The 27,985-nt window shown below is 48.7% G+C and overlaps 2 protein-coding genes across 3 annotated transcripts; one reads left to right on the forward strand and one right to left on the reverse strand.

The window, feature by feature from the left end:
• Positions 1-761: 761 nt before the first annotated feature.
• Positions 762-3,380, forward strand: RPL36 (ribosomal protein L36). The gene is made up of 3 exons (XM_086477532.1): positions 762-935; positions 2,546-2,680; positions 3,250-3,380. Exons 1-3 carry the CDS (start codon positions 843-845, stop codon positions 3,337-3,339), a joined length of 318 nt encoding a protein of 105 aa, XP_086333658.1. The 5' UTR covers positions 762-842; the 3' UTR covers positions 3,340-3,380.
• Positions 3,381-4,555: 1,175 nt separating this feature from the next.
• On the reverse strand, positions 4,556-26,986 carry LONP1 (lon peptidase 1, mitochondrial). 2 transcript variants are annotated; one of them, XM_086477388.1, is made up of 18 exons: positions 26,603-26,986; positions 24,385-24,473; positions 23,848-23,967; positions 20,996-21,224; positions 20,383-20,444; positions 19,689-19,818; positions 19,219-19,302; positions 17,301-17,521; positions 15,637-15,775; positions 13,301-13,479; positions 12,093-12,180; positions 10,544-10,666; positions 9,653-9,769; positions 9,218-9,358; positions 8,969-9,134; positions 7,835-8,043; positions 6,359-6,523; positions 4,556-4,895 (listed from the first exon to the last, which is right to left on the reverse strand). In XM_086477388.1, exons 1-18 carry the CDS (start codon positions 26,984-26,986, stop codon positions 4,731-4,733), a joined length of 2,811 nt encoding a protein of 936 aa, XP_086333514.1. In that variant the 3' UTR covers positions 4,556-4,730. The 2 variants fall into 2 exon arrangements, with proteins under 2 accessions (XP_086333514.1, XP_086333515.1); XM_086477389.1 differs by lacking the exon at positions 24,385-24,473 and having other exon boundaries at positions 26,603-26,611.
• Positions 26,987-27,985: the final 999 nt, after the last annotated feature.

A 27,985-nucleotide genomic window follows, 5' to 3' on the forward strand; every position in this document is an offset into this window, starting at 1 on the left:
GTTTAAAATTTCGAATTTTTCAATTAAATTTGTATTTTCAATTTTTAAAATCAAATGGAATTGCCTTTGAAAGCAGAAAACAGTTCATTGGTTGAACAATGTGGTTTTTCAGAGGTAAGGATTTGTCCAGGCAAGAAAATCCCATCTCTTACATTTCAACAAAATAGTTTAATCTGTTTCATTTGTCTATCAAACACAGGCAAATCCCGGCCAAACAATACGTGAGTTTGAACTTGTGGGAGAAAGATCTGCAAAGGCTGGCTGCCCCCCGAGCCCGGCCTGCCCCGCAGCCCGAGCTGCACGATCCCCGTACGAGTCCTGGACATCAGGGCCAGCCGCAGGCGGGTTTAACGTCTGCCCTCGCGTCTGCTTCGTGCTCGTAGGCCCGCAAAAAGCGAATTCCTCCCGCAAAAAGCGAATTCCTCCTGCACTCGCTTCGCCTTCTCGTCACAGCCGCGGCCGGCAGAGGCTGCTCCCCGCCAAGGCCCCCCCGCCCCCGCCAATCCTGGCTTTGGCCTGATCCGGTAGGAAAGCGGAGGCCCCATCGGGGCCCTCCCGGGGGCTGGTGACCCCCGTGCCCCGGGGATCCCCGCGGGCCCCCTCGCGGCGTCGCGGCCTTCGCTCCCTCCGCCGCCGGCGATGAGGGTACCGCCCTCCCGCCTCTATGGTCACGGCGCGAGATAGAGCGGCCTTATCACCGCGTGAGCGAGCCGGAAGAGACGCTGTCACAGCGTCGCGCGCGCGCTCTCTCCTTCCGGTGCGGCGCCATCAGCGGGGAGGCAGGGGGCTGCCGGGGATCCGCATCCATCTGCGGCGGGGCTGACTGCTCTCTCCCTGCAGACATGGCGATCCGATATCCCATGGCCGTGGGCCTCAACAAGGGCTACAAGGTGACGAAGAACGTGTCCAAGCCCAGGCAGTGCCGCCGCCGCGGGGTGAGTATGAGGCGAGTGAGGGCCGGGCCGGGCTCCGAGAAGGGCCCTGCCGGCAGCCGCGGGGCTCGGCCGGGGCTGGCGCCGGCGCAGGCCTGCCGCCCCTCCGGGCCTGCCGGCTGGCGGAGCTCCCGCACAGGGCTCTCTTGCTCCTGGACCTAGTTTTGCGATCGTATGTCCGGCGTGGAAGTGGGTACCGCCGGAGAAAGCCACCGATCCGCCTCCACGGGCGTCCTCGGGGTGGGAGGGCGGGCGGTGAGCGGGATGAGTTGCAGCCTGCAGGAGCTCGGGACCGCGGTCGGGGAGGGTGCGGTGCTGCGGCTCGGTTCCTTCTCTTGCCGCGGAGAGGCGGGAGGGAGCTGAAGCCGCGCACCCCTCGCCGTGGTGGGCTCGGGACCGTGGAGCTGGGAAAGGCGGGCCCACCTGCAGGTGGGAAGGCCGGGGGCAGCCTGCAGGTGCTGCTGTTTGACCTCTAACCCCGAGACGTCACTGGAGGCGAGGAAGAGCAGGGCCAGTATGTCCAACCGCAGTCGAAGGTGAATGAGCAGCGTGGAGTGGTTTAACCCTGGCCGGCAGCTCGGCCCCACCCAGCCGCTCGCTCACTGCCCCCCGTGGGACGGGGAGAGAGTAGGAAAAGCGAAAAAAGCTGCGGGTTGAGGTAAAGGCAGTTTAACAGGTGAAGCAACACAAGGAATTCACTCGCTGCTCCCCATCGCAGGCAGGTGTGCAGCCCTTTCCAGGGGCCAGGGCTCCATCAGGCCTAACGGGAACTTGGGCGGACAAACGCCGTCACCCCAAACGTCTCCCCCTTTCTCCAGCTTCACATGCTGAGCATGACATCATAGGGTCTGGTGGAATATCCCTTGGGTCGGCTGTCCCGGCTGTGTCCCCTCTCAATTCCTTGTGTGTCCCCAGCTCCCTTGCTGGTGGGTGGTGTGAGGAGCAGAGCTCCTGTTCCTGTGGGAGGTCTGCCCAGCAGGGACTGAAACATCCCGGAGTGACCAGCGCTGCTCCTAGCACATATCCAAAGCTCAGCCCTGACCAGCTCCTGTGAAGAAAACTTGGTCCAAGACAAAACCAGCCCACAGTGCGACAGCACATAGGCTGGGTGACTTCTGAAGTCCCTCCCCGTCTGCTTCTCAATGACAGGCACCCCCCCACCCCAAAACTGCCCAGTAATGACAGATACTGGGAGTTAACGAGGTTTGGTGAGCATGTGTGTTAACACAAAGGGTTAAGGCAGTTTGCATTTTTAATCCTGCTTTGATCACATGCTGCGTTTCGATGTGGTATTTGAGATGTGTAGCAGTGCAGACCCAGGATATCTAATGATCGTGCTTTTTGTTTAAAAAAAAAATAAACGATGGGTGCAGATGTGCAAAATTCCCAGTACTGCGGCTAAACCAAAGAGACCAGCACGACTTGTCACAAGTGCTGTGCTGCCGAGCGCCTGCCTGCGGGGTCACCTTCCTGGGACATGCTCAGAGCTTAAGCTGGTGTTGGGGCCTTACCCTGGGGTTTGCCACAACCCTTTGCAGTCCAGTTGGGGTAAATTGGCACTTCCGCTCATTAATTCATGTATTTTTTTCCCTCCCCCCACCCTGTTCCTATAGCGCCTGACCAAACACACCAAGTTTGTGCGAGACATGATCAGGGAAGTCTGTGGCTTTGCGCCCTACGAGAGACGTGCTATGGAGCTGCTGAAAGTTTCCAAAGATAAACGTGCTCTGAAGTTCATAAAGAAACGGGTACGTTGAGCTGGCATCTTAATGGGGATGGCAAAACCTCTGCTGTAGTTCACTTTCTGTTTTCTGCCCTTCCCTAGGGATACTTTTTGCTTTTTAACTAATTCCCTTCCTTTTTCAGTTGTTTGGGAAGTTACTAGTCTAATCCGAGGGAGCAGAGGGAATGTCCGTGGGTTGAGTGGGAGATGGAGGTAAAGGTACTTTGCTAACATGGCCCCAACCTACAGGCATCCAGACCAGCCTCGCTGTTCCTGCCCTGCGTGCAGACCTGGGGTGGGGAAGGGGAGAGCAGCGCTGGTGGAGCGGGCTCCCGTTAACTGGGGAATGTGAAATGGGGTGAAGTGAGGGTGGCTGTGAGAGCTGAAAGCAGCTTCTGCCTTGCCTCAGCTAACTGAGGCCACGGGCCGCTGAGGTGTGATGGCAGCGAGCGCCTGGCTGGCCGGGCGAGTTGGTGCTTACTGGGGCTTCGCCCTCCTGCCTGCTCTTTGAGTAGAGCACCCGCAGTGAACGCCTGGAGCAGCTGAGGCGTTTGGGCTGGGAGGAATCTGATGGCACTGCTCTCTGCCCTGCAGGTGGGCACTCACATTCGGGCCAAGCGAAAGCGGGAAGAACTCAGTAACGTCCTGGCAGCCATGAGGAAAGCTGCTGCAAAGAAGGATTGAGTTGTACAGCCCCTGGCTCAATAAAGTCCTTTCTCACAAAACCAGTAGTCGTTGATGGTACATCTGCCTCAGCCTGGAGGAACAGGGTGATCTTTCAAGGTTTCTTCCAACCCCTGAAAGTCTGTGTGACTGTGCTTACAAGGCCCTGAACTGCAGGAATCCCGAACCTGCTTCGCTCTTTTACCTGCAGATGCTGACACGGGCCTGTGGTACATAGGAGAGGGGAGTCCCACTGCAGGCCTTGCAGAGCTGGCCTGTCTCGGGACCTGGAAACCCCTGCAGTAGCCTGTGAAGGCTGTGCTACCTTCCACCTCCCAGTCTGTCTCCAGACCCAGATGGAGGCAGGAGACAAGTCAGTGGACAAAATCTGGTGTCAAAGGCAGTGACAGCTTTGCTGCCCTTCCTCCAGGCCCTTCAGCCTGTTCCTTGTGCAGCTTTTCTTGCTCATGCCTTTCCCCCTGTTTGTGGCCTGCTTGCTGCAGCGTGGTACTAGATCCTGAGAGACTTGCAGCCAGTAAGAGCTCCTGAACTTTAGTGGGATGATCCTTTATTCTCTGCTAAGGGCTACCTTGCTGCAAGACAGGACAAGTGCTGTTCTTGCTGTGCAAGGAAATGCAGTTCAGCTAGACTGGAGGTACCCGCTCTTCCCTACTTAAGGTCCCTTTTTCTAGCATTTGCTGAACGAAGTACTCCCGTTACCCAGCCCCAGCCTGTGTTCATTGATGCACAGCAGTTCTGCCAAGATATTTCATTCCTTTTCCCACTCGGTGACCATCACACAGCTGCTGCAGCAGCAGGCAGGCTATGGGGGAGCGCAGCGCTACCTCCTGAGCACAGTGCTCTCTTGTCCAGGTCTGCTCTCCCTAGGCGTGGAGTTGTTTCTGAGGGTATTGACCTGCGATTTAATCTGGGGAACCATGCCCCTCAGCAGCTGAATACACGAGTAGCTCTGCTGAACTGTCCTGGAATTTGTTCCCCCTCCAGCCTTACAAGCTGAGAGAAGGTAAGGTTTGAGAGCTACCCCTACACCAGGAACATTATGTGGGAGTCACAGCCCCAGCACTGGAGAGTTAAATGGTTTTCCCTAGGGATTATTTAGAATTGCAGTGAAATAACTGAAAAAATCTGTCATTAGAGGAGACCAGACTAGCTCCACCTGCACATTCCTTAAGTAAAATTCCACGATTTTATTAGAAATTCTTAACGTGGATCATAATTCAATATTAAGAGTGAGAAATACTTTATTCTAGCAAAGCCATAATTCATTTCAGCAGCTGCGCAGCAGCAATAGTTCGGTGTCCCATTTCAGGACTGCCCCCAGGTCATGCCATTTCTGGGTGGGGGGTAAGCATTAAGGGACAGACCACCTTCAGCCACCAGGTTGTGGAACGTCATCCTCCAGCAGAATCCAGCTTTGAAAACGCTATCTCGAATACCTCTTTGTAGTGCTCAACAAAATGCACTTCTAGTCCTTCTGTAATGAATCCAGCAAGGTCGTAATAATCCTTTTTATTCTCCGATGGCAGAATGATGCAGGTGACGCCTGCCCGCTTCGCCTGTGGGGAAACGGAAGTTAGGCAGGCTGCTGAGGTAGGAAGCAAGAACGAGCAGTTAGTGAGGAGCATGATCTGGCTTTACTTGGGTCCTTGGAGAGCAGCAAGGGCATTACTTACAGAAGATGGATCAAGTTCTAGAGCTCCCCAAGCACCAAAACACGCACTCCAGTCCCACCTTCTCAGCTGCAGGGACAGCCGAAGCAGGCGGTGCTCGAGTAGGACTGTGTTAGCACATGGGGGATTGTTTACAACAGTTCATACAATTTTACAGAGTTTCAGAAGTCTGTTCCAACTTGGGTGAGGATAAACCTTAGAATCAAAGGAAGAATTGGAAACAGCTTATCCCACATCAACACATGTGACCCACAGCCCGTTCTACAGAACCTCTAGGTATGGACACGGGCATCAGAAGGAGCAGACAGGAGCCCACGCATCAAGCGGCAGGTTTGTACTGACCACTGTATGGGCGATCCTGCATTTAATTTATCCCTGTGTGGCCACTCACGCCCCTGCAAGTGCAGCCAGTCATCAGTGCCATGGACGTCCCTATCGTGTGTGAGTCCTGTAATGGCTGCCACAAAACGGAATGCAAAATTACCCATTTTAAAGCCACATGAGGAAAAGGAATTGCATTGCACATGGTTGTGGCCCAAATGGATTTGTGGACAAAACACTGATGGGAAGCCCCAGCTCAACAGGCTACTGAAAGGGGGAATACCATTGTTGAGGACAGAAAACGCATGTGACACAAGGCTGATGTGGGCAGGAGCTGTGCAGACGAAAAGCACAGAGAGAGATTCAGTGTTTGGAAAAGAATTTTGAAAACTGCAAAGGGTTGAAACCAAAACAGCACCACTATAAATGCAGTGCTTGCAAGAGTGCTTCAGAGAAGTCTGTCTATATAGCTTATTAACCCCCCCCCCCCCCAAACAAAAGCCTGAGGATTAAGTAACTTGATTATAATGTGCAAAGAAAGAAACTTCATGGGGGAAAATGCAAGACAATAAAAGTGAGCTCCTTCCATCTAAAATAAAAACATCGTTATATCGATATGAAACTTTAAGGCAGTCATTCAAGCTGGGACTGGGGAACAAAGCCTTGGTGTTGATGCCTTACCGATACTGTCGAATCTACACCGGCTGCCCCCCTTAAAGAGGCACTTAAGCCAGCACAGATGATTGGACTGTACCAGTCTGAGACAGAGCAGACAGTACCTTCCACCCTTAATTCCACAGTCCAGTAGATCACCACAGATGTCCTGGCACAAAGCCTGGGGTCCCATCTTCCTCACAGCCAGAAACAGGCCAGAGCCCCACGCTCCTCCAGCGGGCTTCTCCACAGCACGTACTGAATCACTGCTTCTCCCACTGCAGGAGCAATCACTGGTTGTCCCAGTCACTGCTGAGCCCGACCCAAGGCTTTTTCCCACAGATGATGCACAGAAACAAGAGAAGAGCTCTTACCGCAATAGTCTTCTCCTTGATTCCACCAACAGGGAGAATTTTTCCAGTTAATGACACCTCTCCAGTCATGGCCACGTTCTGCCTCACTGGGCAATTCATGGCCAGCGACAACAAAGCTGTTACTATAGTGCACCCTGCACTTGGTCCATCCTTTGGTGTTGCTCCCTGTTTAAAAAAACCCAAACAAACAACAAAACTCACCCCCCTGCCCTTAGCTCATTCAAAGAGTAGCAAAGCCAGACAATACCTTTGTCATTGCTGTTTTAACATGGCACAAATTTCATGGGGTCCCACAAGGGTTTTTGTGGCAGTGTCACTGATGGGATCCTGCCATCTGAGCTGGCTGATCTATAACAGCTATGTCAGTCCTCACCTTACTCACAAGGAATAATCCCCGAGTCTACAATTTGGTTTCTGGCCTGATGCCACTACGATACTCATCAAGCTCAGGACTTCGAATAAGCAGTATAAGCAAAAAACAGAGCCTGAATGCTTTGAAGCTTTTTGTTGACCTAAGCCAACCATGGAAACAAGTAACAGAGGTCAGCATCACAAAAGGAAGAGAGCATCAAGAGTCACAAAACAGTGGAGGACAATACTGAAAATCATTCAAGGCAGAAAAGATCATTCAGTGTAGAAAGCCCAACAAAATCCAGGCCTAAACTAGCGACAGTCTGGGTTTATTTGAGATCAAACAGATCTTTGAGGTAAGAGCAGAAGAAATGAATGTTTGAGAGGGAGTACAGGCAGAGATAACATCTGGTGTTTTCTGATCCTCCAGGGAATGAAGACACAGATAGCAGCCAAGCACCTGTCCAGACAGAGCAAGCTGCAACAAGGAGACTCTGGAGTAGGTTAAAGCACGCAGTAGTTCAGAAGCAAAGCTTGGGCACGATAATAGTGCAAAATTTATCTTCAGTAAAGCACCTGCCCAAGCCTGCTACATAGTGTATGAGCCCCTCTGAGCGTTGTCTGCATTTATTTTCAGTCCCAACACTGGAAAAATGCAACCGCTGCCATTATATGGACTAGGAACCACGGCAGAGACCGAGAGTAGTGTCTTCAATTACGTGTAAGTGACCTGAAACCTTTCTGAAAGCCGGGTAACACAGAGACCTAAACTTTGGTTTCCTGGTAGCTGCACACAAGCTTTTCTCCAAATCACTTATCCCTATGCCATTGTTTCTCCATCTGCACAAGCAGGGCCAAAGCTACAACAGAAGTCTGAGATTCCTCACAGCATTATCCAAGCCCCTGTACTCTCACCACACGCTTGCTGCAGAAGGGAATGGAAACACAGCTCCTAAGAGCGCTTTCACAGGATCCAGAGGAAAAGGTCATCTTTTCTAGGTTTTACTGCTAAATGAGGGCATTCTGCACAACATGCGGACAAATTAAATGCTTTCCAGCTTCAGGTCGAGGGAGGCAAACCAGCCTAGCTGCTATGCATGCTCAGTGAATTCTGCATCAGTTTACCTCTGGCACATGCAAGTGGATATGGGAAGACATGAGAAAGTCATTGTTGGGGTCCTTCTGCATCAGAAAGGCTCTTGCAAACGTGTAAGCTATTTTGGCACTCTCTTTCATTACATCTCCTAGTTGCCCTGTTACTTCAAGGGACCCATCCTTGTTCTCTGTGTCTTTAGGTCGCCTCAGGGATGTTTCGACAAACAGAGTGGAACCTCCTATGAAAGAAAAGAAAAACAACATCCTGAGAAAAGTTAAAGGAAAATCAAACCATACTGTTTTGGTGATGCAGAAGCAATGTCAGGAATTCGGGAGGAGGGAGCTCTGATGAGACACTCTTGCTCTCCAAATCCCTTGAGGAAGGCCAGCTGGAAATCTCAACAGCACTGCACTGACAGCCTCCCTTCACTGCTTCTTTGGACTCCAACAATACAGATGCAACCCCTATGTAGTGGAAATGGGTTCAGGCTCTTTACAGCCAAAAAGCAAGACAAGCTCATACCATAACACACTTCTGGCCTGTGCAGCGTTCCAGTGTCAGACACCTATTTACCTTCTCCACCACACTGATCCTTTCCCTACTTCAGTTCCACCCCAGGTCAATCAGGGTACGCAGGGGTCATACCCTTTGCTGCATGTTGCATTTCCACACTGTGGTGACAAGCCCCCAAGTTACGAGGGGAGCAGTCCAGTGACTAGTACGTAGCCAGCTGCACCCACCCCAACAGAGTGCTGCAATCCCCGTGTCTGCCCTGACACAGGAAGCCAAGTCAGTGGTGCCACGTCATTGAAGAGACACAGCGTGCCTCGGCTGTGCCATAAGGCAGAATGACACCTCCTGCTTTTAAGACAAGGTCTCGTCCTCTCTGAAAAGGCTTACGCTTTCAGTCACTGCTGTTCCTAACGTAAGTTGTTCATAGGGGATGTGGAGAGAAAACATGCTGGCCTGAAGCTAAATGAGCCTGGGTAAGGGAATAAGAAAGGGTCCATTCTTCAGGGAAGAAGTGGTCAGGATCTAAAAGGCCACAGAAGTTAATTTTACTGGTGCCAGTAGAAGAACTTCATGGGACTCAGAAGGGAAAAGTCAGTTTTACTGTTGCATTCAATTTTTGAAAATTATATGGAAAGGTCGTTTTATCTCACCCATAGCTGTCCAGGCCAGACCCATCACCACTCCTGGAGGAGTGGTTTCATACATGCGATCCACAGTGAAGATGGGCTTTCCTACAAAGTCCTGCAGGTTTTCAGGTGTTACTTGGACCGCCTCTGCTTCTCCGCTCACAATTTTGTAGGCAGATTTCCTCAATACCTGAGTGAGACAGTAATATTTCTGTAGAACAAGCTGAGAAGGCTGAAGCACAGCGGTCACAGTTCCACACCACTTTCTCTCACCTTTTCTACTTGTTTCTGCAGATTCCTCACCCCGCTCTCTCTGCAGTACTGCTTGATGAGAACAGTCAGGACATCCGATGTGATTTTGGCTCTGTTTTCATCCAAGCCACACAGAACTCGTGCTTGGGGGACCAAGTACCTCTGAAAGAAGTAATCACCCACATCCTTCTGTTAGTGTTTGTGATAAAAGCCTGGTGGTTCCAGTTCACCCAACCTCATGCTGCTGTTGGCTCAATGCCATTTTCTGGAATTCACAGCCCATGGAACACTGAAGTCACTTTAACTGGGTGTTCAGATCAGAGGAATTCTGTCCAAAATGCCATGTGCCTAATGTTTTTGGACACAGCTGGATGTACAGATGTAAAAAATGTATGTCTTATCTGCCAAAAACATTTTATCAGATGTAATTCACAGCACATTAGTGGTTTCTCTTACCTCTGCAATTGCAAGTTTCTCTTCTGCTACATATCCCGATACATTGATCACTTCCATTCTGTCCCGCAGTGGCTCTGGAATAGTTTCCGTTACGTTAGCAGTACAAATAAAAAGTACCTGGAAGTATTACAAGATCCGATTAAGCATTTTTGTTAACCTCTTGCTTTACTCCAAGCAATAGTTCTTCAGTTCTGTGTTTCTCTGCCTGAAGGGCCGGAACAAGATCATCTTCTCTGCGGAATCTAGTTCTTATTACAGGAAAAGTTTTGGATTTTCGAACTATGTAGTAGGATGTTCCCTATGCCCAAAATAAACGTTCAGAAATACATACAGCACAAACTGGGAAAATGGAACGGTCTGACAGAGACCCAGAAACATTTTGCCTGGAGAGATCTAGATCTCCCTTCTAAGTTATTTCTACCTTCTGCGAAGTTAGCACAGAAGTGACCACATTATGTACATATATTTCTAATCCATCAATTCTGCAATTAATGTAAGCTGCACAAGAAGTGCAACAGTGTGCAAAGACAACCAATTTCAATAGCTTGGCAGCAGTTTGCAGCCACCTCACTTGACAGCAACTCTGCCAGTCATGACGTAGAAGAAAAACTTCTGCCTTTTCTAGCTGAGACCACACACCTTGGTGTCCCGAGCTCTACAGGGAGTTAGGGCTATAGGACATCTGCTGGTGACCATGTTCTCTTAAGTACGTACAGACCCTTTGGTTCAAGCCAGCTCCTGCAGACAGCCCTGTATCACTCTTGTCTCAATCCCATCTGTCTGACTTTCCAACTGACTAAAACGTCAGCATCTTCTCACAGCCAGGACATCTCTGCATTGATACACATTCGTACATCCCAGCTCTACAACCTCTGCAAAAGAGAGCAATACCTTTGATAAATCCACAGGGACATCAAGGTAATGATCCAAGAAATTAGAGTTCTGTTCTGGGTCCAACAGCTCTAGGAGGGCTGAGGATGGATCCCCTTGATAGCCTCTTCCTATTTTATCCACCTGTGGGAGAAAAACTTTAAATGCTCAAAGAAATTTTTCATCACAATAAATTCTCACACAAAGATTCTTTCAAGGCTCTGTCTGAAAACCTTCATGTGTTTGTTCAGAAACAGCCACTACCAGTCTATCAATCTTCTGTGTGTTCACCCAGGTCCCCACTATCTACCGCGTGAGCGTGACACACCTGACGAGACACAGCACTAACAGTGTTGTAGAGAAGCACTGTAAGTCTCAAGCAGTGGGCATACAATCAAAAGCAAGTGAGTTACTGTGGACTGGCTGGGTACTACTTGTTAAGCAGGGTACAGTCACAGACCAGAATACGTATTCCGCAGGGGGGAGGACTGCAGGGTGCCAGCTCACTCCATGTGCCTAAGACGTAAACTATCGCACGCTCCTTCCTCTGCCCCAGGCGCACAGTGCCTGCACACAGTCACTCATGGCAGCTCAGCCAGCGGCCTTGGCTGCTTTCACAGAATCACAGGCAGATAAAGACTGGTATGGACTTTTTGAGGCCAGCTTGTCCAACCCCACTGCTCAAGCAGGGCCACCTAGAGTTGGCTGCCCAGGACCATGTCCACGGTTGTCACCTCTTTCAGCACTGTGCATGTCCTCAGAAGGAGAGGGCACTACAGAGCTGCTCTCCACTGCTTTTTCTCCCTGAAGAGTGGAATTAAGTAGATGGACATAATGCAGTTGGCTACTAAAGCCAACGCAAGGGCTCCAACACCGCTTAAGCAGAAGTGCCACGACCTACAGGTTTCATTACCTTTCAAACCAAGATTCTCACTGGTTACATTACACTGCGACTCATTACCCAGTTTCTTGGTCCCCCAGCCCATCCCAAGACACCTGCTGTTGGTCTCTCGCAGGCAAGGCATACAAGGAGGCCAGAGAGACCTTGGAGTCTATTCTGAACGCCTGCTGTTGTGGACTGTCCTCATTTGCTTTTCCACAAAGCAGCAGGCTAGTAGCCCTGACTTGTTTATTCTCAAGTCAGACCACAAGTAAGCATCTTATTCCTTATAGCCTTGCTCTAGGCCTGCTAAGAGAGTGACTTTTGCTAATAATCACATGGGCAATAGTGGTTTTGTGGACACTGATGTACCCACACCCAGGTAAGGAACACAAGAGCTACTGAAGCCTCTGAGTATCCAGCCAGCTTCATCAGGATCCTTGTGATCCAAACAGCTGCGATTTAACGAGGAGGGTACAACTGAAACATTAAAACTGAAGTCTAGTATAGGAAGAAGAAACAAAGGTCTAAGACATCACTGTCACTCAAAGAACTTGAGAGCCCAGCCTTGTTTAAATAATAAAAAAAACCTGGTATTTTTAGGAGTTACTGCTTCATGTTTCCTATTGGGGTCAAGAACTGATACATGCTTTTAAGAGCAAAAACTGTAAGACAGACCAGATACATCACCTCATCAATCAGTATAAGTGGATTCTCTGTCTTGGTCTTCTTCAGGCACTGGATGATTTTCCCTGGCATCGCTCCAACATACGTCCTCCTGTTTTACCAGAGACTGTACTTAGGGAAGCGTTAGGAAGCACGGCACACGGCATACCACACAGCATGCATGGAACAGGGGTATCCTGATGGGGAACAAGTCTCTAGTTCTTCTACAACTATCAAAAGCATTCTCCATCACCATACTCAGCACCAAGAAAACAGTCTGTTTCTAGTAGAGTATGCCCAGACTGCAGTTTTTATCTTTAGTTTTAACCACTTTTAGAGGGAAGCAAAGAGGTAAGGCTGAGAACAGAGACATTTGAATAGTGACTTCTTGGTTTTTTGAGTAAAGAAACATTAGAAAAGGGAACGCTTCATTCTCTCACTTGATAGGGACAAGGAAGGAAGATCAGTGTAAATCAAAAGATGTGCTGAAGGAACAAAGTGCTAACAGCAAAACACAATCTTTCTTCTAGAGGGAACTGGCATCCAGGAACATGCAGAAGCAGAGCAAGAGGATAACAGCATAAGTGTTAGAGGCACAGAGCAGAGAACATGCTGAAAAGTATGTAAACCACTTCTCTCCACTTCTGTATCACAGAGGGCAGAGCCACCCAGGTTCAATTCACACTGCAGTCAGCTAGTCTTACTAGTTTGCAAACATGGCTAGTTTTGCTTTTAGGTGCATGTGGAAGGAAAATAAACCTGTGGGAGGGTCAGATCTACTAATTTTTCTGTTCATGTCTTCTTCTTCCCCCCATGAACATTCTTGCTCCCAAATTTTCCTCAGGCAGTACCTCCCCCCTGATTATTCAGAAAGCAAGGCTCAATCACATCTGAATATGTGAATAACCATGTTGAACTGTCACCGTTCTCTAGTGCTGGCACTTATAGACAGACATGAATTAGCATGTGGCATCAGCCCAATGCTTTTGGGTGGCTCACACAGCTTTTCAAAGATCTCCCATAAGCGTATACATGCAGCAGGGAGTGACTGCAGGGTTATGTTCAAAACTCCGCCCTTTGCTATCCTTTCCACCTCGTCCTATATCCCAACTCCTGTCAGCAAGGGCTGGCAGAACAGAAAACGACCCACATTGTCCAACTTCAGTTAGATTCCCATTTTGACAACATTAGTAAAAATTGCTGGATAGAGAAACTGCTCAAGTTACACTGACCTGTGTCCTTTTATTTCTGCTACATCAGTCATCCCTCCCACACTGAAGCGGAAGTACTCTCTGTTTAGGGCTCGGGCAATGGAGCGGGCAATGCTGGTTTTGCCAACCCCAGGGGGGCCATAAAAACAGAGAATCTTTCCCTGGGTGGATCCTCGCAGCTGGCTGACTGCTATAAATTCCTGTAGAACAGATGAAGCACCAGTAGTGAAGAGAGGGCAACGGCAGCAACACCAAAACATACTTGTTATCAGGTCAAGCAACAGTTACAAAACGACCATCATACACAAAACTGGTCCTCCAAGGCACTGGGGACAGCAAGGGCAGAAGCTAAGGAAGGACACTGGTGCACCTCTTTTCCCTCTGCTTATTTACAGACTCAGTTGTCCCTGGGTTTTGTGCTCTGTACTCATCTCACCAGGAGAAGCAGTCTCTCTCTCCACTGTCTTGCAGTGGGAAGCCAGACTTCTAGCTCTTCTGCCAGCTCTCCTAGTTCTCACCCAAGTACCTCAAGCTACATGTGAGCATCTCCTACTATACCGCTTCTTCTTTACTAAGTTAAACTTGCATCTTTCCACACTCCAACGCCAGGCAACCCCCAAATAACACTCAAGCAGTTGGGAAATCAAAAGATCATGGATCAGAACTGAAGTCTCTACTGCTCACACTTACAGTGGACAAACCACCGTGCAGATGGGCAGAGAGATGTGGCTCCCCTGTAACAAGCCAGTTATGGAGCAACGATGAGCCTTGATGTCTTCCCTCTACAGGACTGAGCTCCACAGCAACACAACTACAGCACTGAACGCCACAAGAACAACAGCACAAATCTAATTAGGGCTCAAACCTGTGTAGATATTTCTTGGTACCTTAAAATCATCAACCTCGCTTGCATTGCTACAACTGGGGCATCTCCTCTGCGTGGAATTAATCACATCAACAATCAAGGGCACAGACCTGTCTGATGCACCTCAATCTACTTCTGTATAAAGGCTGGGCCTTCTCAGCATGAGTAGTGCTGACAAGCACCATAAGAGACTGAACGCTCAACAGGGGTTATCTGCTTGCAAGTATGCAGCAACAGGCGTACCATAAATCATTCAAAATAATATATCAAGTAGTGGGATTTAGTCACAGATCTTGGGCATAACTATGGAAAGCAGCCCCCTTTGGCTGTCAGTGAGGAGATACTTCACAACCTTCATCTTTTTCTAGGAGTCACTAGAACAAAGAAATTTAGTAAAAGCAAAAATCCCAGGCTCTCCAAGAATTTACTGTTTACTATGTGTAATGACATCGTACTGTTAGCTTAGGAGATGCCTACATGGCTTCTGTGCACAGCAATTACTGAGATGGCCTAAGTACTGTCAGTGCTGTCCCCAAGGTAACACAGAGCTCTGCTATACACAGCATGTGGGAACAGTAAGAGAAATGCCTTACTACATGCTTTGGAAAGAGATGGCCAAGTTGAAGGCCAGCAACACTCAACGGCTTCACCAAATCTGCTAAGCTCTCCCCACAGTTAGTTAACGCAAAGTCAAGTATCTGCACCTGCCTCCCCTCCACTGGGCACCTTCCTGCACTTGCCCTGTGGGATACAAATCCTGCCAGCACGGGCATTGTCACAGGAAATGTCTCTCACTGCTGGAAAGCGTTGGCTGGCAACAAGGAAGAGCCTATTCCCCTCTACTGCAAAGGAAGGCAGTTCCCACAGCAAGTTCCTGAAGTTGTTGCAAGTATCTACTCTTACCTAAACCAGCCTCCGTAACCACAGCCAGCGCAGGCGGGACATCCTCAGGCAAAAGGGACTGAAGTTGTGGAACAAGGCAACACTGAAAACCACCCTGTCTGCTGATCAGGAGGGCTGTATTGCACAGACTATAAACCCTGCAGCATCCACCACAACCCTGGGGACGGGTAAAGGCTGAGGTAAATATGCATCTTAGCTAACTTCCCGGCCCCCCCTCTCAGTTTTAGAGTTAGGAGTAGAGCTTCAGGGTGTTTTGGAAAGGCAATAGCTTTGCCAGGCAAGTGGAACCATTTTAATAATCTCTGAACAAATTGATTAAAATCCAGAGACTGCTTCCCTTGGACACTTACTCGCTCAGCATTAAGCAGCTAAACAGTAGATTGCAGTTCAAAATCAGAGTATGACCTTCATTGCCACAAGTAATTAAACACATTAACTGATCATCAGAACATTCTGTTCTCCCATGCAGCCTTCTGTTTGATCCACGAATTAACACAAATTCAACGAAGAGCTGCAACCTGAAACACATCCAAAATGCCTGATGCTAAGCAGAGCGTGAAATGGGACACACTGCCTTTTGCTGCCTTACCAGAATTCGCTTCTTGACATCATCCATTCCGTAATGATCCTCCTCCAAAACTGCTCGGGCTCTGGTCAGCTCCAGGTTCTCCTCACTACACTTACCCCACGGGATGGATGTCAGCCAGTCCAAGTAGTTCCGTGTAACACTGACAGGAACACACAAATGAGAGTGATTTGACAACAACCTGCTCACGCCTTCCTCCACTGCCTTCCAGAACAACCTCATCCCAAACAAGTGAGGTATGAACTACTCATGGAAGGGAGACTATGAAAAGAACATCATTGTCTGGGCAGTAATTCCTAACTTTTCATTACAGTCTTCATTCTCTTGTGCCCTGTCCACCCCTCTCACAAATTAAAGCTTTTTTTCCACAGCTCTCGCTTTCCTGAGAGAAAGAACTCTCAACACACTATGCAAAGCCCTACATTTCTGCACACAAATTCCCTGTATGATTTTTTGGCATGGGGCTGGTTCCTATCTGAAGACGAACAGGATTGTTTGGAAGCTCTGCACTACTGTCAACTGTTTGGATCAGGTCATGAAACTTAAAAGACAGAAAACTAGTTTTCTCTGCTTCCCCAGTGGAAGACAATGTAAAGAAGAAAGATTCCTGGCTCAGAAGCAAGGAAAAATGGCTAGATATACAACAAAGATGTAAGGCTGGGAGATAAGGATGTTAGAGGGGAAGCTAAGGGTGGGGATAATCAGTTTAACCAGACCGCTCCTGAGGAGAGCACAAGCGCACGAAAGCAGCCCTCATCTGTTCTAGGACTCTGCACACTCAGATCTGGGATTCAGTTGCACAGGGGGGTCTGCGAGATGCTGTAAACATGAACTGTGCACAGTCATGAGCACAGAGCAGCACGGCCTCCCAGCGCCTGGCTGGTCCCAGGATTCACTCTGCGGCAATCACCACACTAACCCAGCTCTGGCTTTTTTCTCCCAAGTACTTGCTTTGCGAACTTGCTACCACTGTTACTGCTCTGAGGGAAAAGTACTGCACCAGCTGTGAAGCTGAGGGTGTCTCTCCTAGCTTCCTCCTCCTCAGATGTGATTATCGAGATGTTTCTTATCCAAATTACATGTCTGCCCTCAAAGATATGCTGTTTTAGAAGCAAAGATCCAGGACATTAAAGCGACTGCTGAATTGTACAGCACACACTGCCTCAACAGAACGAGGCTCAAAGCAAGCTCAGTTTCTGACAATCCATGTCATGCGTTATGTGGTAAAAGTTATTCGCTCCTTTGCAATTCCAACCCTGCCCCAAAACTTCAGGGACGACCTCAGGTAGCTTAGCCAATGTCACATGCTAGCAACCAGCTTCTCTCACATCTGATGATAACACCTAAGTACGAGAGAGAAGAGCCAAAATTAAGGGCTGAAGGAATCACTGCATGTTTCATGAGGGGGAACAAACTGCACAGTTCTCATCCACAGCATCAGGCTGCAAGAGAAGACCTAAAATGATCAAAAAGGTAAACTTTGGTAAAATATAGGAAATATAGAGAACAATCCTATAGCTAGGATGCGATCATATGCTACATTCAGGGAAAATAACTGTAACAAAAAGAGAAAAGAAACTCTGAAGGTAAGAGCTTCACAAAATTGCATTGATTTCTCTCACTCTCCCAACTAACCGTAACGGCAGATGACACAGCCATGCACTCACTTGAACTCTGAGGAGTGATTATCCAGCAAACCCAACTTGTTCAACTCTTCATCAATCACATCCATGACATGTTTTGGCACTACCAGCTCCTTTAGTCGCTCACGGAATTTCTCTTCTATAGCATCCTTGTCCTCTTTTTCCAGACCTAGCTCTTTTTTAATGATCTTCAGTTGCTCTTGGAGAAGATATTTGCGATGTGTTTGCTTAATCTTCTCCTCAACCTAGACAAAGCAACAAACAGAGGAACTATTCTGTTCCTGGTACAACCCATCAAACATGAAATACTTCCAAATACTCCCAATACTTCCAAGTACTTCTCAGTTATGCAACTGAACTCAGAAATCATTTGCAGCATGTTCTAATACAAAAAGTGACTCTATGACGTAACGCCAGCTCCCTCCACATCTCGATGGCCTCCACTGGCCATGATTCAGTACTTCATTGTTTCAAATAACTTTCAGATGTCATGCTGGGGACACCAAAAGCCAGGCAGAGTAAGCCGATGTGCTCTCCCTAGTGCCAAACAGAGGGGAGTAACCACCTCTCTCGACCTGCTGTCTGCACAGCTGCAAGCAGGGCCCAGCATGCAGTCGGCCTTCCTGGCCACAGGGACAGAGCGCTCACTCACGGTTGGCTTCCTGTACATCAGGGCCTCAAAGTCCTTTTCTGCAAAGCTGTTTTCTGTCCAGGTGGCACCCAGCCTGTCCTGTTGCACGGGGCTATGCCTTAACCCAGGTGTAGGACTGTGAATGTCTCTTTGCTGAACTTCAGGAGGGTTTGACTCCCCGAGGGACACCACTAGTAGCTGGCTGCAGTTGGACTTCATAGCGTTGACCACAACCCTTTCTGCCCAGCAGTCCAGCCAATTTTTCCACCCACCTCGTACTACATCCTTGCAGTCTGTAGCATCCCAGTTTGGTCACATGAATACCATGGCTGACCACAAAGTCCTTGCTAACGTCAAGGCACACAACAGCCATTGTTCTCCCTTTGTGCTCTAGGCCTTCTTCTCAGAGACGGCAATCAAGCTGATGAGGCACAGTTTGCTCTTGGGAAACCCCTTATGGCTCTTCCAAATCCTGTCCTCCATTTGCCTGTACAGGGCTTCCAGGAGGATTTTCCCCATAATCTTCCCAGGGATTGAGGGTTTGAGGTCTGTAGTCTCCTCGACTCTCTTTCTTCAAGAGGCATGGCATTTACCTTTTTCCACTTACAGGAACCTCCCCAGCCACCACAGTGTTTTAAAGATGACTGAGACAACAAAATAAGGACATTGATAAGCCCTCTCAGCATCCTTGGATGCATCCCATTTGGTCCCACAGTCTCAAACTTGCTTACGAAGTCTCCAACAATTCCTACCCTGGTCCAAAAGCATTTTGCACTTAATGAATTTTAAACCCCTCAATTACTGGGAGTTAAGAAATCCAGGAACTTTTGACTCAGTATACACAAATCTTTCTACTTCATATACTTAGTTACCATTTTGATGCAGTTACTGTATTTTTATTAAAACTTACAGCAGTCAGGAACTACTGCAGTTCCCAGTGGTTAGCAGAGGGTCTTTTAAAATAACATTGTGCTATTTGCACTATCACGTGCTATATACAGTGTTATGCTGTATATTTTTACACAGATGCTTGGTAAACTGCGGTTGTCTGGGATTTAGCTACTTACATGAAATCACAGCTCGGACACAATTTAACAGCAGATGCCGTAGCCTCACGTCTTGTTACTCTCACAAAGTGCATGAAAAACTGCATTCCTAACAGAAGAGGAATATAAACCCTTAACTCTAAAATAATCTCCCTTTAGAGTGTGTACCACTGTTTTGCTTTAAAATTCTTCACTGGCTGTGCTAAGCGCCACAGCGGCGGACACAACATAACAACACACAAGCTAGGCATTACGTGAGACTCACCTCCCTCCCGAGACGCTGCTGAAGTTTGCTCAGCTCATACTCCTTCTTTAGAAGGGAAAGGGCTTTGTAAAGCCGTTTGGGAATCTGGAAAAGATAGACACAAAGTGAGTTTTCAGACACAATACTCCTGTCAGCTCCCAGTGAGAAAGGGAGAATAAAAAGCTCCAACAGGTTGTCTGGGAGACAGCACCTGCAGATATTGAGAGATGAATCGTGCAGCGATCCCACAGCATGCAAACAAGGTGTGAAAGAAAATTATTTGCCCCCAAAGACACAGAGCATCCAGCCATTCCCTTAAGGCAGTTATTAATGAATTACATCCTTCAACAGGAACCTAGTCACCGACATAACCTATCGTCAAACAGAGCACTTAAGTTCCCTCTGTGCTGAGGCTGGTAAAGAAACTGTGACATGTAACAGACAGACTTTTGATGCCGTTAGCACAGCTTTAGTTAAAAGCTTCATCTTACACTGGTCTCTTCCAAGATGTCTTGAAGTTCTTGTGACTCCGCCCCCGTTAGTGCTGCACCCATGTCACTCAGGTAGATGGGGTTATCTACCACACGTTGTCCAGCCTGCATCATCTGGAGCACGGACTCTCTGAAAAAATGGTAATAAACCACAATGCTCTGTAAACTTTTAATTCATAGGGGAGTATCTTTGTTATTTACTTGTTATGACAGAGTAAAGAAATGATACACAGCTCAGTGTCATCGCAAAATAACTTATTTTTTAAAAGGTGACTAAGCCAATACTCAGTATCAAAACACATAAATCACTTAATAAAAGGAATGATCTCTGATAAATAAACCCAAGTACATAAAATGCTCTCTTAACAATCATGTAAGATTTCTGTGTGCCCATACTCTAAGACTCTTCCTATAAGACCATGATACTTATTGCAGTGAGCTTCACTTAGACCCAGGTCACCTGCCACAGGACTTGTCCTACCTCGTACCTGAGTTTCACATCAAGTTTTCAAAACTTTCCCCGTTTCCAACAACGGATGTAAAACTTAGATCCCCAAACAAATTCTAGGTGACAATTCAGCAAATACCTTTTCTTCTTCATTACAGCAAAAGGACAAGTAGAACAGACAATCTTAGCATACGGCAGCCTGAGAACACCCTGTTCCAAAAGCAGGGCAGCACGGGAAACACATACCTGTACAAGGGGTTCAAGGCAATGATGTCGCGGATTGTTTTGACAATTTCTGCAGTAAGCGCCTATAAACCCAACAAAAAGGTAATCAACAAACACACTGGAAAAGGCCAGACAAGGCCTCAGTACAAATATGACATTCCCCAACCTCTCCAGCACAGGAGCAGAGACATACAGCCCCGGCCACCCACCTGCAACGGTGCCTGGAAGGGTACTGGTGTCGGGGCAGTTATTCCCCCTGGGCGGCACGAGGGGCTATCGGCTGGCTGCCTGCACACACCGAACGCACCTGGTTCTCAGCCAGAGCGTGTCATCAGCCTGACCACCCAAACCACCTTGGAGCAAAGACTCGATTTGATGGAGGATATTACACAGATTTAAGCACAGCCCAACCTCTTCATTCAGCAACTTTTTGAAGTGAGCTAAGGAATTGAGCTGTTGTCATGAAAAAAATCATTATTTTCATATAATCCCGTCATGCAGTGACTGTGAGGAGGAAGAACTGGTTTCTGAAGCCTGAAATCAGACCCTGATTTTAGAATTCTTTGCTTTTAAGCAAGAAACGTAGGTGCAACTCTGCAGGACAAGTCCAGGCTTGTATGATTAATTCACTCACTTTAACCTCTTCTGTGATCTGAAAATCTTCATGAACCACATTCTCTACTTCCACCATGAGAACTTCCTGCGAGGAAGCAGCTACAGGATCTAGTACCACTTCCACAGCTTGGTCCTTTGCTCCAGGCTCCTCTTCAGCCTCTTTCTTAGAGCGCTTCTGTTTCCTTCTAATTTTCTGCTTGTTCTCAGGCTCCTCAGGCTCAACCTCTAGTTGCTTGTTTATACGAATCCTGAAAGCCAAAAGAAACCAGCCACAATCAATTCCTCTCTGTTACATGTGATTTCGGATCTTCAGCAGGAAAAGGAAAGAGTCTAAGTTGTATTTTCAGTAAACTAAAATTTCAAACTTTGACAAAGGTGACTGATTGCAGGTGTTTTGGCAAGATTTAGCTTCTGGTTCATTTTGTCAAAATAAGGCTCAATTTAGTAAAACAGTAATATTCAAGCAGTAGATACTGATCGGACTCAGTAAGTAAATATACAATAAATAAGCTGCCATACAAAAAAGTTAACTGACCACTGAATTAGCCTACTGGTGTGTGAATGAGAGGCCAAGGGCAGCTAACAGCACCTTTATCATAAGGTGTGTTATCTTAAATCAGCTGCAGAACTATAAAACCAGATTTGTAATGATTAAAAGAAAAATAATCTAAATAACGTTAGTGGGCATACACACGCACACAGAGCTCAGTATCACAGACTGTCTGACTCAGTCTGACTTCTCAGTGACGAGTGGCAGCACGTAAACAGAACAATTAATAAGGCATCGCTGTTAGTCTGCCTGCTCAGGAGCTCGTTTCTCTAGCTACATGAACCAACAGCTCTGATGGGGATTCATACCCTCTTCTTGTCTCTCCTGAAAAGCAAGTTCACTGTTTCACTTCAGTTCTGAGCATAATGTTCTGCTTTTTCAGTTTTCTGATTCTCAACAATCAATCTCTCTGCTTTAAACCACATCTGCTCCATTACCTCCTTTAATACTAAATATTACACACCATATGTATAACAGACCTTGAACCCATTCCATACCCAGATATTTGAGATTTTAGTCTATGACACAAGAGATTTCCTAGATTACGGTTTTGAAAGAGATCAAACCCACAATATATTCCACCCTAATTAATTGAGTATTAAGCCCTAAAACGCACAGGCTAGATCACATGACATAATCACATTCCAAAAATTAGTTTCCCTGTTACTGTTTTTAAGCTTTTCTGAATTCTGCCTGCCATGCATACAACCTCACGTCAGACATTTTCAATACAGATTATGACCTACAGTTCTCCAGAAACGGACCAAAATCTTGCCCTCTCCACTGGCTTAAAAGGTTTCCCCACCAAAGACAAGTGTAGACAAACACTCGGGAACTGCAACAGTCTTTGACAAGGTTGTCTTACAGCTGTGAATACAAAGTCCAAAAAACCCTTGTGGTGTAGCAGACTCCCAGCTCACAGTGCAACTGCCACTGTGCGCAGGGTGCAGGTGGGATTTTCCATGGGATCTCCTTCAAAAAATAAGACTCCCTCAACTACTCTGACTGTCTGCCACTAGCAACTTTTGACTACTCTTATCAACAGAATAGAGTCACAGACCAAAAATATTTTCTGGAGGGTGGGGTTGCTGGTGGTGGAAATCAGCTGCTGGGTAGAAGAACATCCTCTCGGCAGGGCACCAGGAACAGAGTTGGGCAGCAGCCTGCTGGCCAGTCAGCATGTAAACAGCTCCAGACTGGCTGCAGAAGCTGCTGTCCTGACCCAGCAGGCGTGCTAGAAAGTGCACGGGGAGAGCTAAGGGAGGGATTTAGAAGTTACAGGACCCACACTTGCAGGACACCACACTTCATTATCGTGGCTGCTGATAGAAGATTTTCCTTTTTTATGTTTTTTTCCCCATAAATGCGGCACGCTCCCGAGATCCGATATCCAGTGTGGTTCCTACGGACATGGCTGACCAGAGGTCTGTGTCTCAACCAAATAAATAAAGACCAATTCCCAACAGCTTCCAAGTTATAGGGAAATATTTCTATTCCAAGTAAACCAAAACCAACAGCTGCCTGTTTCCAAAATCTCATCAAACGAGGCCGTGCTTTGACAATGCAGCAGGAGGTCCAAGACTTCATTTGAAAAGGAGCTGACTTGCAAACAGGCCAATTCAGCTTTGAGAAGCACTGCCCGTGCTTTGTTGTCCAGAGCAAATGCAAGTGAAGCGAAGTGAGGAGGAGGCAAAAAGCAATGCTTCAAAATCCCACCCTGAATGTGCCTCCCCTTCCAGGTTTCTGTCCTTGTATTTTCCCTTCTAATGGAAATTAATTATTTGATGCTTTTAAAACCACAATTTTGTATTGTCTTAGCTCAAAATACTTGGCACAAATAGCTAAATCTATATTCCCAACAATAATCCTATTTGCTTCAATTCAATCCTGGGACAAGATCACATAGAAAAGACAGAATTACAGGTTTGGACCACTTTTTTTTTTTTTTTTTTTTTTAAAAAAAAAAAAAAAAAAAAAAGCCAAAAATACTGACTTGAATTAGTTCCAAAGAACTTTTTTCACCATTGCTAAACCTGGCTGTACTTGTCAAAGAAACTGCTAAACTTCACGAACCACAATGAACATCTGTTTGCCTCCTGTTACAATTTACATGAGAACGCCAGGCCCCAGCTCTCCCTGCGGGCGGCTGAGCTGTCCCAGGCTGGAGCACCCAAGCACTGCCAGGACACGCTGCAGTGACAAGGCGAACACTTGGCGTACACGAGTTGCGCAGGAAAACGCACCCACGTGGTGAACACAACAAGGGGATGAATCTGTTTGTAACGAAGGCTGAGAGATGCAGCAGAAGCCCAAGCAATTACCTGCGGTGTCCCATGACGATCATACGCAACTTGTCTCCCAGGTCCTGCATTTCATGAATCTGCACAAAAGTTCCCATCTGGTAGATTTCATTCAGGTCCTCCACTACATCAGACTCATTGCTATTGAGGGAAAAAAAAAAAATCGAGTAGACATTCAGATTCTCGAGGGCAGGTAAGATTAAAAAAGAAAGGACAATCACTGGCTGCAAAACATTAAACTAGACTCAGGAGCAAAGACACTTCACTTTATCCCCACTGTTACCACCATGGAGCCCCTTTCCAAATCACCCGACTCCCTGGATGGTTCCTCTCCCTCCCAAACAACAACAGCCTTTCCTAAAGCAAGAATCAAGCTCCTAGTGGTGCTGGCAGTGGCGATGAAAACTCAGAGTAAGAGGATGGTCCAAGCCTACACACAATTTCTGTAACACTATCCGAGGCAGGGAATTTCAGATCATGGCTTTTCGGGTAAATGCAGTCTAGTCATGGAAATAGTTTATTTTGAGATTTTTAAAAAGATCAAGAAAAATGACTTACTTATCATCCTTTTTAAGAAAAACACCAGCATAAGGCTGGGCAAGACGAACCTTCCTCCTCAGCAGCTCAACCAGCTTCTTATTTTTTACCTAGGACAACAAGTGGTATGAAGTCAGAGGCCGGTTTTCTGTAAGCTTTGCACCCTCGGCATGTAAGGCCAGGCGTGGTGAAACTCTATGACAGAATTATGAAGTCTAACCTCAGATTTTTCCAGTGTCGCCCTCATCAGGGGACTGTAATATGGAACTGAAGAATATCAGAAAAACATGAAATTGGAGTATTTTAAACAAGTCACTGAGTACATAAGACAAGCTCGAAGGCAGGGGAAGGCCTAATCTGTACAAGTTTTGTAAGCAAGAAACCTCTCAGTCACTTGAACAGCACTTCACAGGAGTTTCTGTTGCTATCTCTGTTCCTTCCCCTTCCATACCTGTATGTCCCAGTCCTCCAGTCCTGCTGGGGAGCTAGTCCAGTCTTCCCCATCAATTGCCTGAATTCTGTCCACCCATCCTCGTTTAAATCCTCTTCTCCAAAGCCCCCCGTTTGACTGCTCTCCTACACCCACCAGCCTGCCTGAGTTCCTGCTTTGAGTCCCAGCCAGTGTTTCTTCATGTTTTACTTTCTTAGTCCCCTCTGCTCTCTGCAGGCCACAGACCTGTCCCTGGCAGATGGCCCAGCACCAGTGGAACTGTTATCAGAGCAGGCTGAACCCTCAGGGACCAAGAAAATACCTTCTTGCGTATTTTGCTGTTGCATGAAGTCACGGTGCTGACCCCTGAGCGTTCTTTCAAAGTGATGGCCATGAGCTCCATTGCTCAACCCTTTGGACAATGAACAGCGTGGTCTTAACGGAGCAGCATGAGCAACACCACCGCTGTTGGTGTCTCTCCTAATCTGGGCACACCGATTTTAATTTTGCACAACGTCTAGCAAAACTATGTTTGCCAGTGTTACAGAAAGAAGAAAATTAATAATTCCATATTCACTGTAGGGACTTCACGTTGTCAGGAAATAAAGCATGAAATGGCAGCACAATGAATTTGCAGGGTAGGACAGAGTGTTTAACAATCACCTCAATGCAGACCCTGCTGACGTATGCATTGATGACTTATACCTAAGAGTGTCACATGACTGTGTGCCTAAAGACAATAATAATATATAAACTTCAACACATCTATAAAGACACTAAAAGCTGCACATACTAGATTTGGACATGCAGAAAAATACTACAGTAGAAAAAACATGATAAACAACACTACAGGAAAAGGGAAGTACTGATTAATTTCTTGTAACAAGTACTCCAAAATCAGAGTGGTAAAATACTAGTGAAATGCAAAAATACAAGTACTTGTTCCAAACGGTTGCATTTCAGGAGGAAAAAGTATTTCTGTCCGGTAAGCATAAAGCTTTGTTACAAAGCTTCTTATTACATTTACTCCAAGATCAAAGATCAAGTTTATGGCTCTTAAAATTACATATAGGGGTGCAGAGGGGCAAGATCACACTGAAATTCTGAGATTACCATCCCCATCTCTCAGCACCCTCTCTCACTGCAGCAGCGTTGCTCTGCTGCATTCATGCTTTTTTCTTGCAGCCCAGCTTACTACCTTCACAAACATTGCTCCTGGTGGTACGACACAAACCCCCAAAGCTAAACCAAGGCCACGTTTGCTTAACCTTCAGCAAAAGAACACAGGGAAGACAAAGAACTTGGAAAGAGTGTCTGGGTGATCACTGAACGTCCCCGTTAGAAGCGGCACTACTGACTGATGCAACACTTCGGAAACACGAAGTCCCAAACGATGCCAAAAGAAACCACTATTCCAACACGGTCAGCCAGAAGTAAACACTCGGAAGGCAGAAGGTCGCGGAGCGTTACGCACCTTACTGCCCTCCCCATACTCTCGGATTAAAAGAAACCTGTAAAGCCAACGCGTTCAGCTTTGGGGAGCAAAGCGCCGCGGTGTCACCAGAAGCTGGGACCAAGCCCCCGCCCCCGTGCGCACGGCCGGGCCGGGCACGTCGCCCCCTAATCGGCCCAGGACAGGCAAAGCCACGCTCGGCAGACACCTGCGGAACAGCCCCCGAGCCACCGCCCGCCCCACGGCCCCGGCCCCCCGCGGCGGCGGTCAGCAGCCCCCGAGCCGGCTGGGGCGGTGCGGGGAGGCCCGGGGGCGGGCAGGCCCCGCCGGGCGGGCCGGGCTCAGCGGCCCCTCACCTCGATGATCTTGATGAAGCGCGGGAAGACGGGGTTGCGCGTCACGGCAATGAGAGGGACGTTGGGGAAATGCTCCGGCACGAGGAGCGGAGTCAGCGCCGTCATGACCGGCCCGGCCCCGCCAGCGTCCGCCCCGCCGCCGCTACCGTCCTCGGCGCCGCCGCCGCCGCCGCCGCCCTCCAGCGCGTCGCCCCCCGCTAGACCGCCGGGGCTCCACTGATGCCATGACGGGCCGGTGCTGAAGGCGGCACGGGCCAGCGGCGAGGGGGCCAGCGGGGCCGGGGGGGCGGCGGCGGAGGCGGCCACCAAGAGGCGGCGCCGCGCGGGCCCCAGCAGCGCCGGCCGCCAGCGCCCGCACAGCCGCAAGCAGCGGGCGGCCGCCATGCTGCCGGCGCGCCCCAGCGACACTTCCGCCTCACCAGCCCCGCGGCAGCGCGCAGGCGCCGGGGACGCCAGGGCCCGCCTTGCGGAGGGGCGCGTGGCGGCGCGCACGTCCGAGCCCACCCGGGGGTCGGGGTTCGCGGCCCGGCCCCGGCCGGGCGGCGCTTTGTGCGGCGGGGCCTGGGCCGGGCGGTTCCCGCGCTTTCCCGAGGTGACGCCTCACCGGTGCCTCGGCCCGGACACCGCTGAGCCGCCCCACTCCCCGGCCGGGGTGCTGGGTGCGCAGAGGCCAAACCGTCCCGGGTGAAACGGGTGGAGAGCTGCGGTGGGAAGGGGCGTGCGGCCACAAGGCCAAAATTGAGAGCGCCTCCCGCTGGAGAAAGGGCCCTGCTCAGGCGATCCCATGAACGTGTCTTGGGCCACTGCCTCAACCTTTTCCCCGTCAGGCCAAGACCTCAGCGGTCACCTACACCTGGTTTCCCAGGCCCATGTCCAGATGGCTTTTGCCTGTCCCCGTGAATGGAGACCCCACAGCCTCTCTGGGCACCCTGTGCCAATGCTCGGTCACCCTCCCAGTAAAAAAGTGTTTCCTTGTGTTCAGAGGGAACCTCCTCTATCTCATTGCCTCTGCTCCTGCCACTGGGCACCGCTGAGAAGAGCCTGGCTCTTTACACCCTCCCTTTAGCTGTTAGTGTACGTTGGTGAGACCCTCCCGAACCTTTCCTGCTCCAGGCTGAACAGCCCCAGCTCTCTCAGCCGTTCCTTATCGGAGATGCTCCAGACCCTCCATCATCTTCAAGGCCCTTCTTTGGACTCTCTCCAGCGTGTCCACGCCCCTCTTGTGCTGAGGAGCCCAGAACTGGACGCAGCATGCCAGGTGAGGCCTCAGCAGTGCTGAGCAGAGGGGAAGGATCACCTCCTTTGACCTGCTGGCAACACCCTTAATGCAGCCCCCATCAGCCTTCTTTGCAGCAAGGGCACGTTGCTGTCTTGTGTTCAACT

This window comes from Leptosomus discolor, chromosome 24 (assembly GCF_034619465.1).
Source record: "Leptosomus discolor isolate bLepDis1 chromosome 24, bLepDis1.hap2, whole genome shotgun sequence".
Lineage (NCBI taxonomy): Eukaryota > Metazoa > Chordata > Aves > Leptosomiformes > Leptosomidae > Leptosomus > Leptosomus discolor.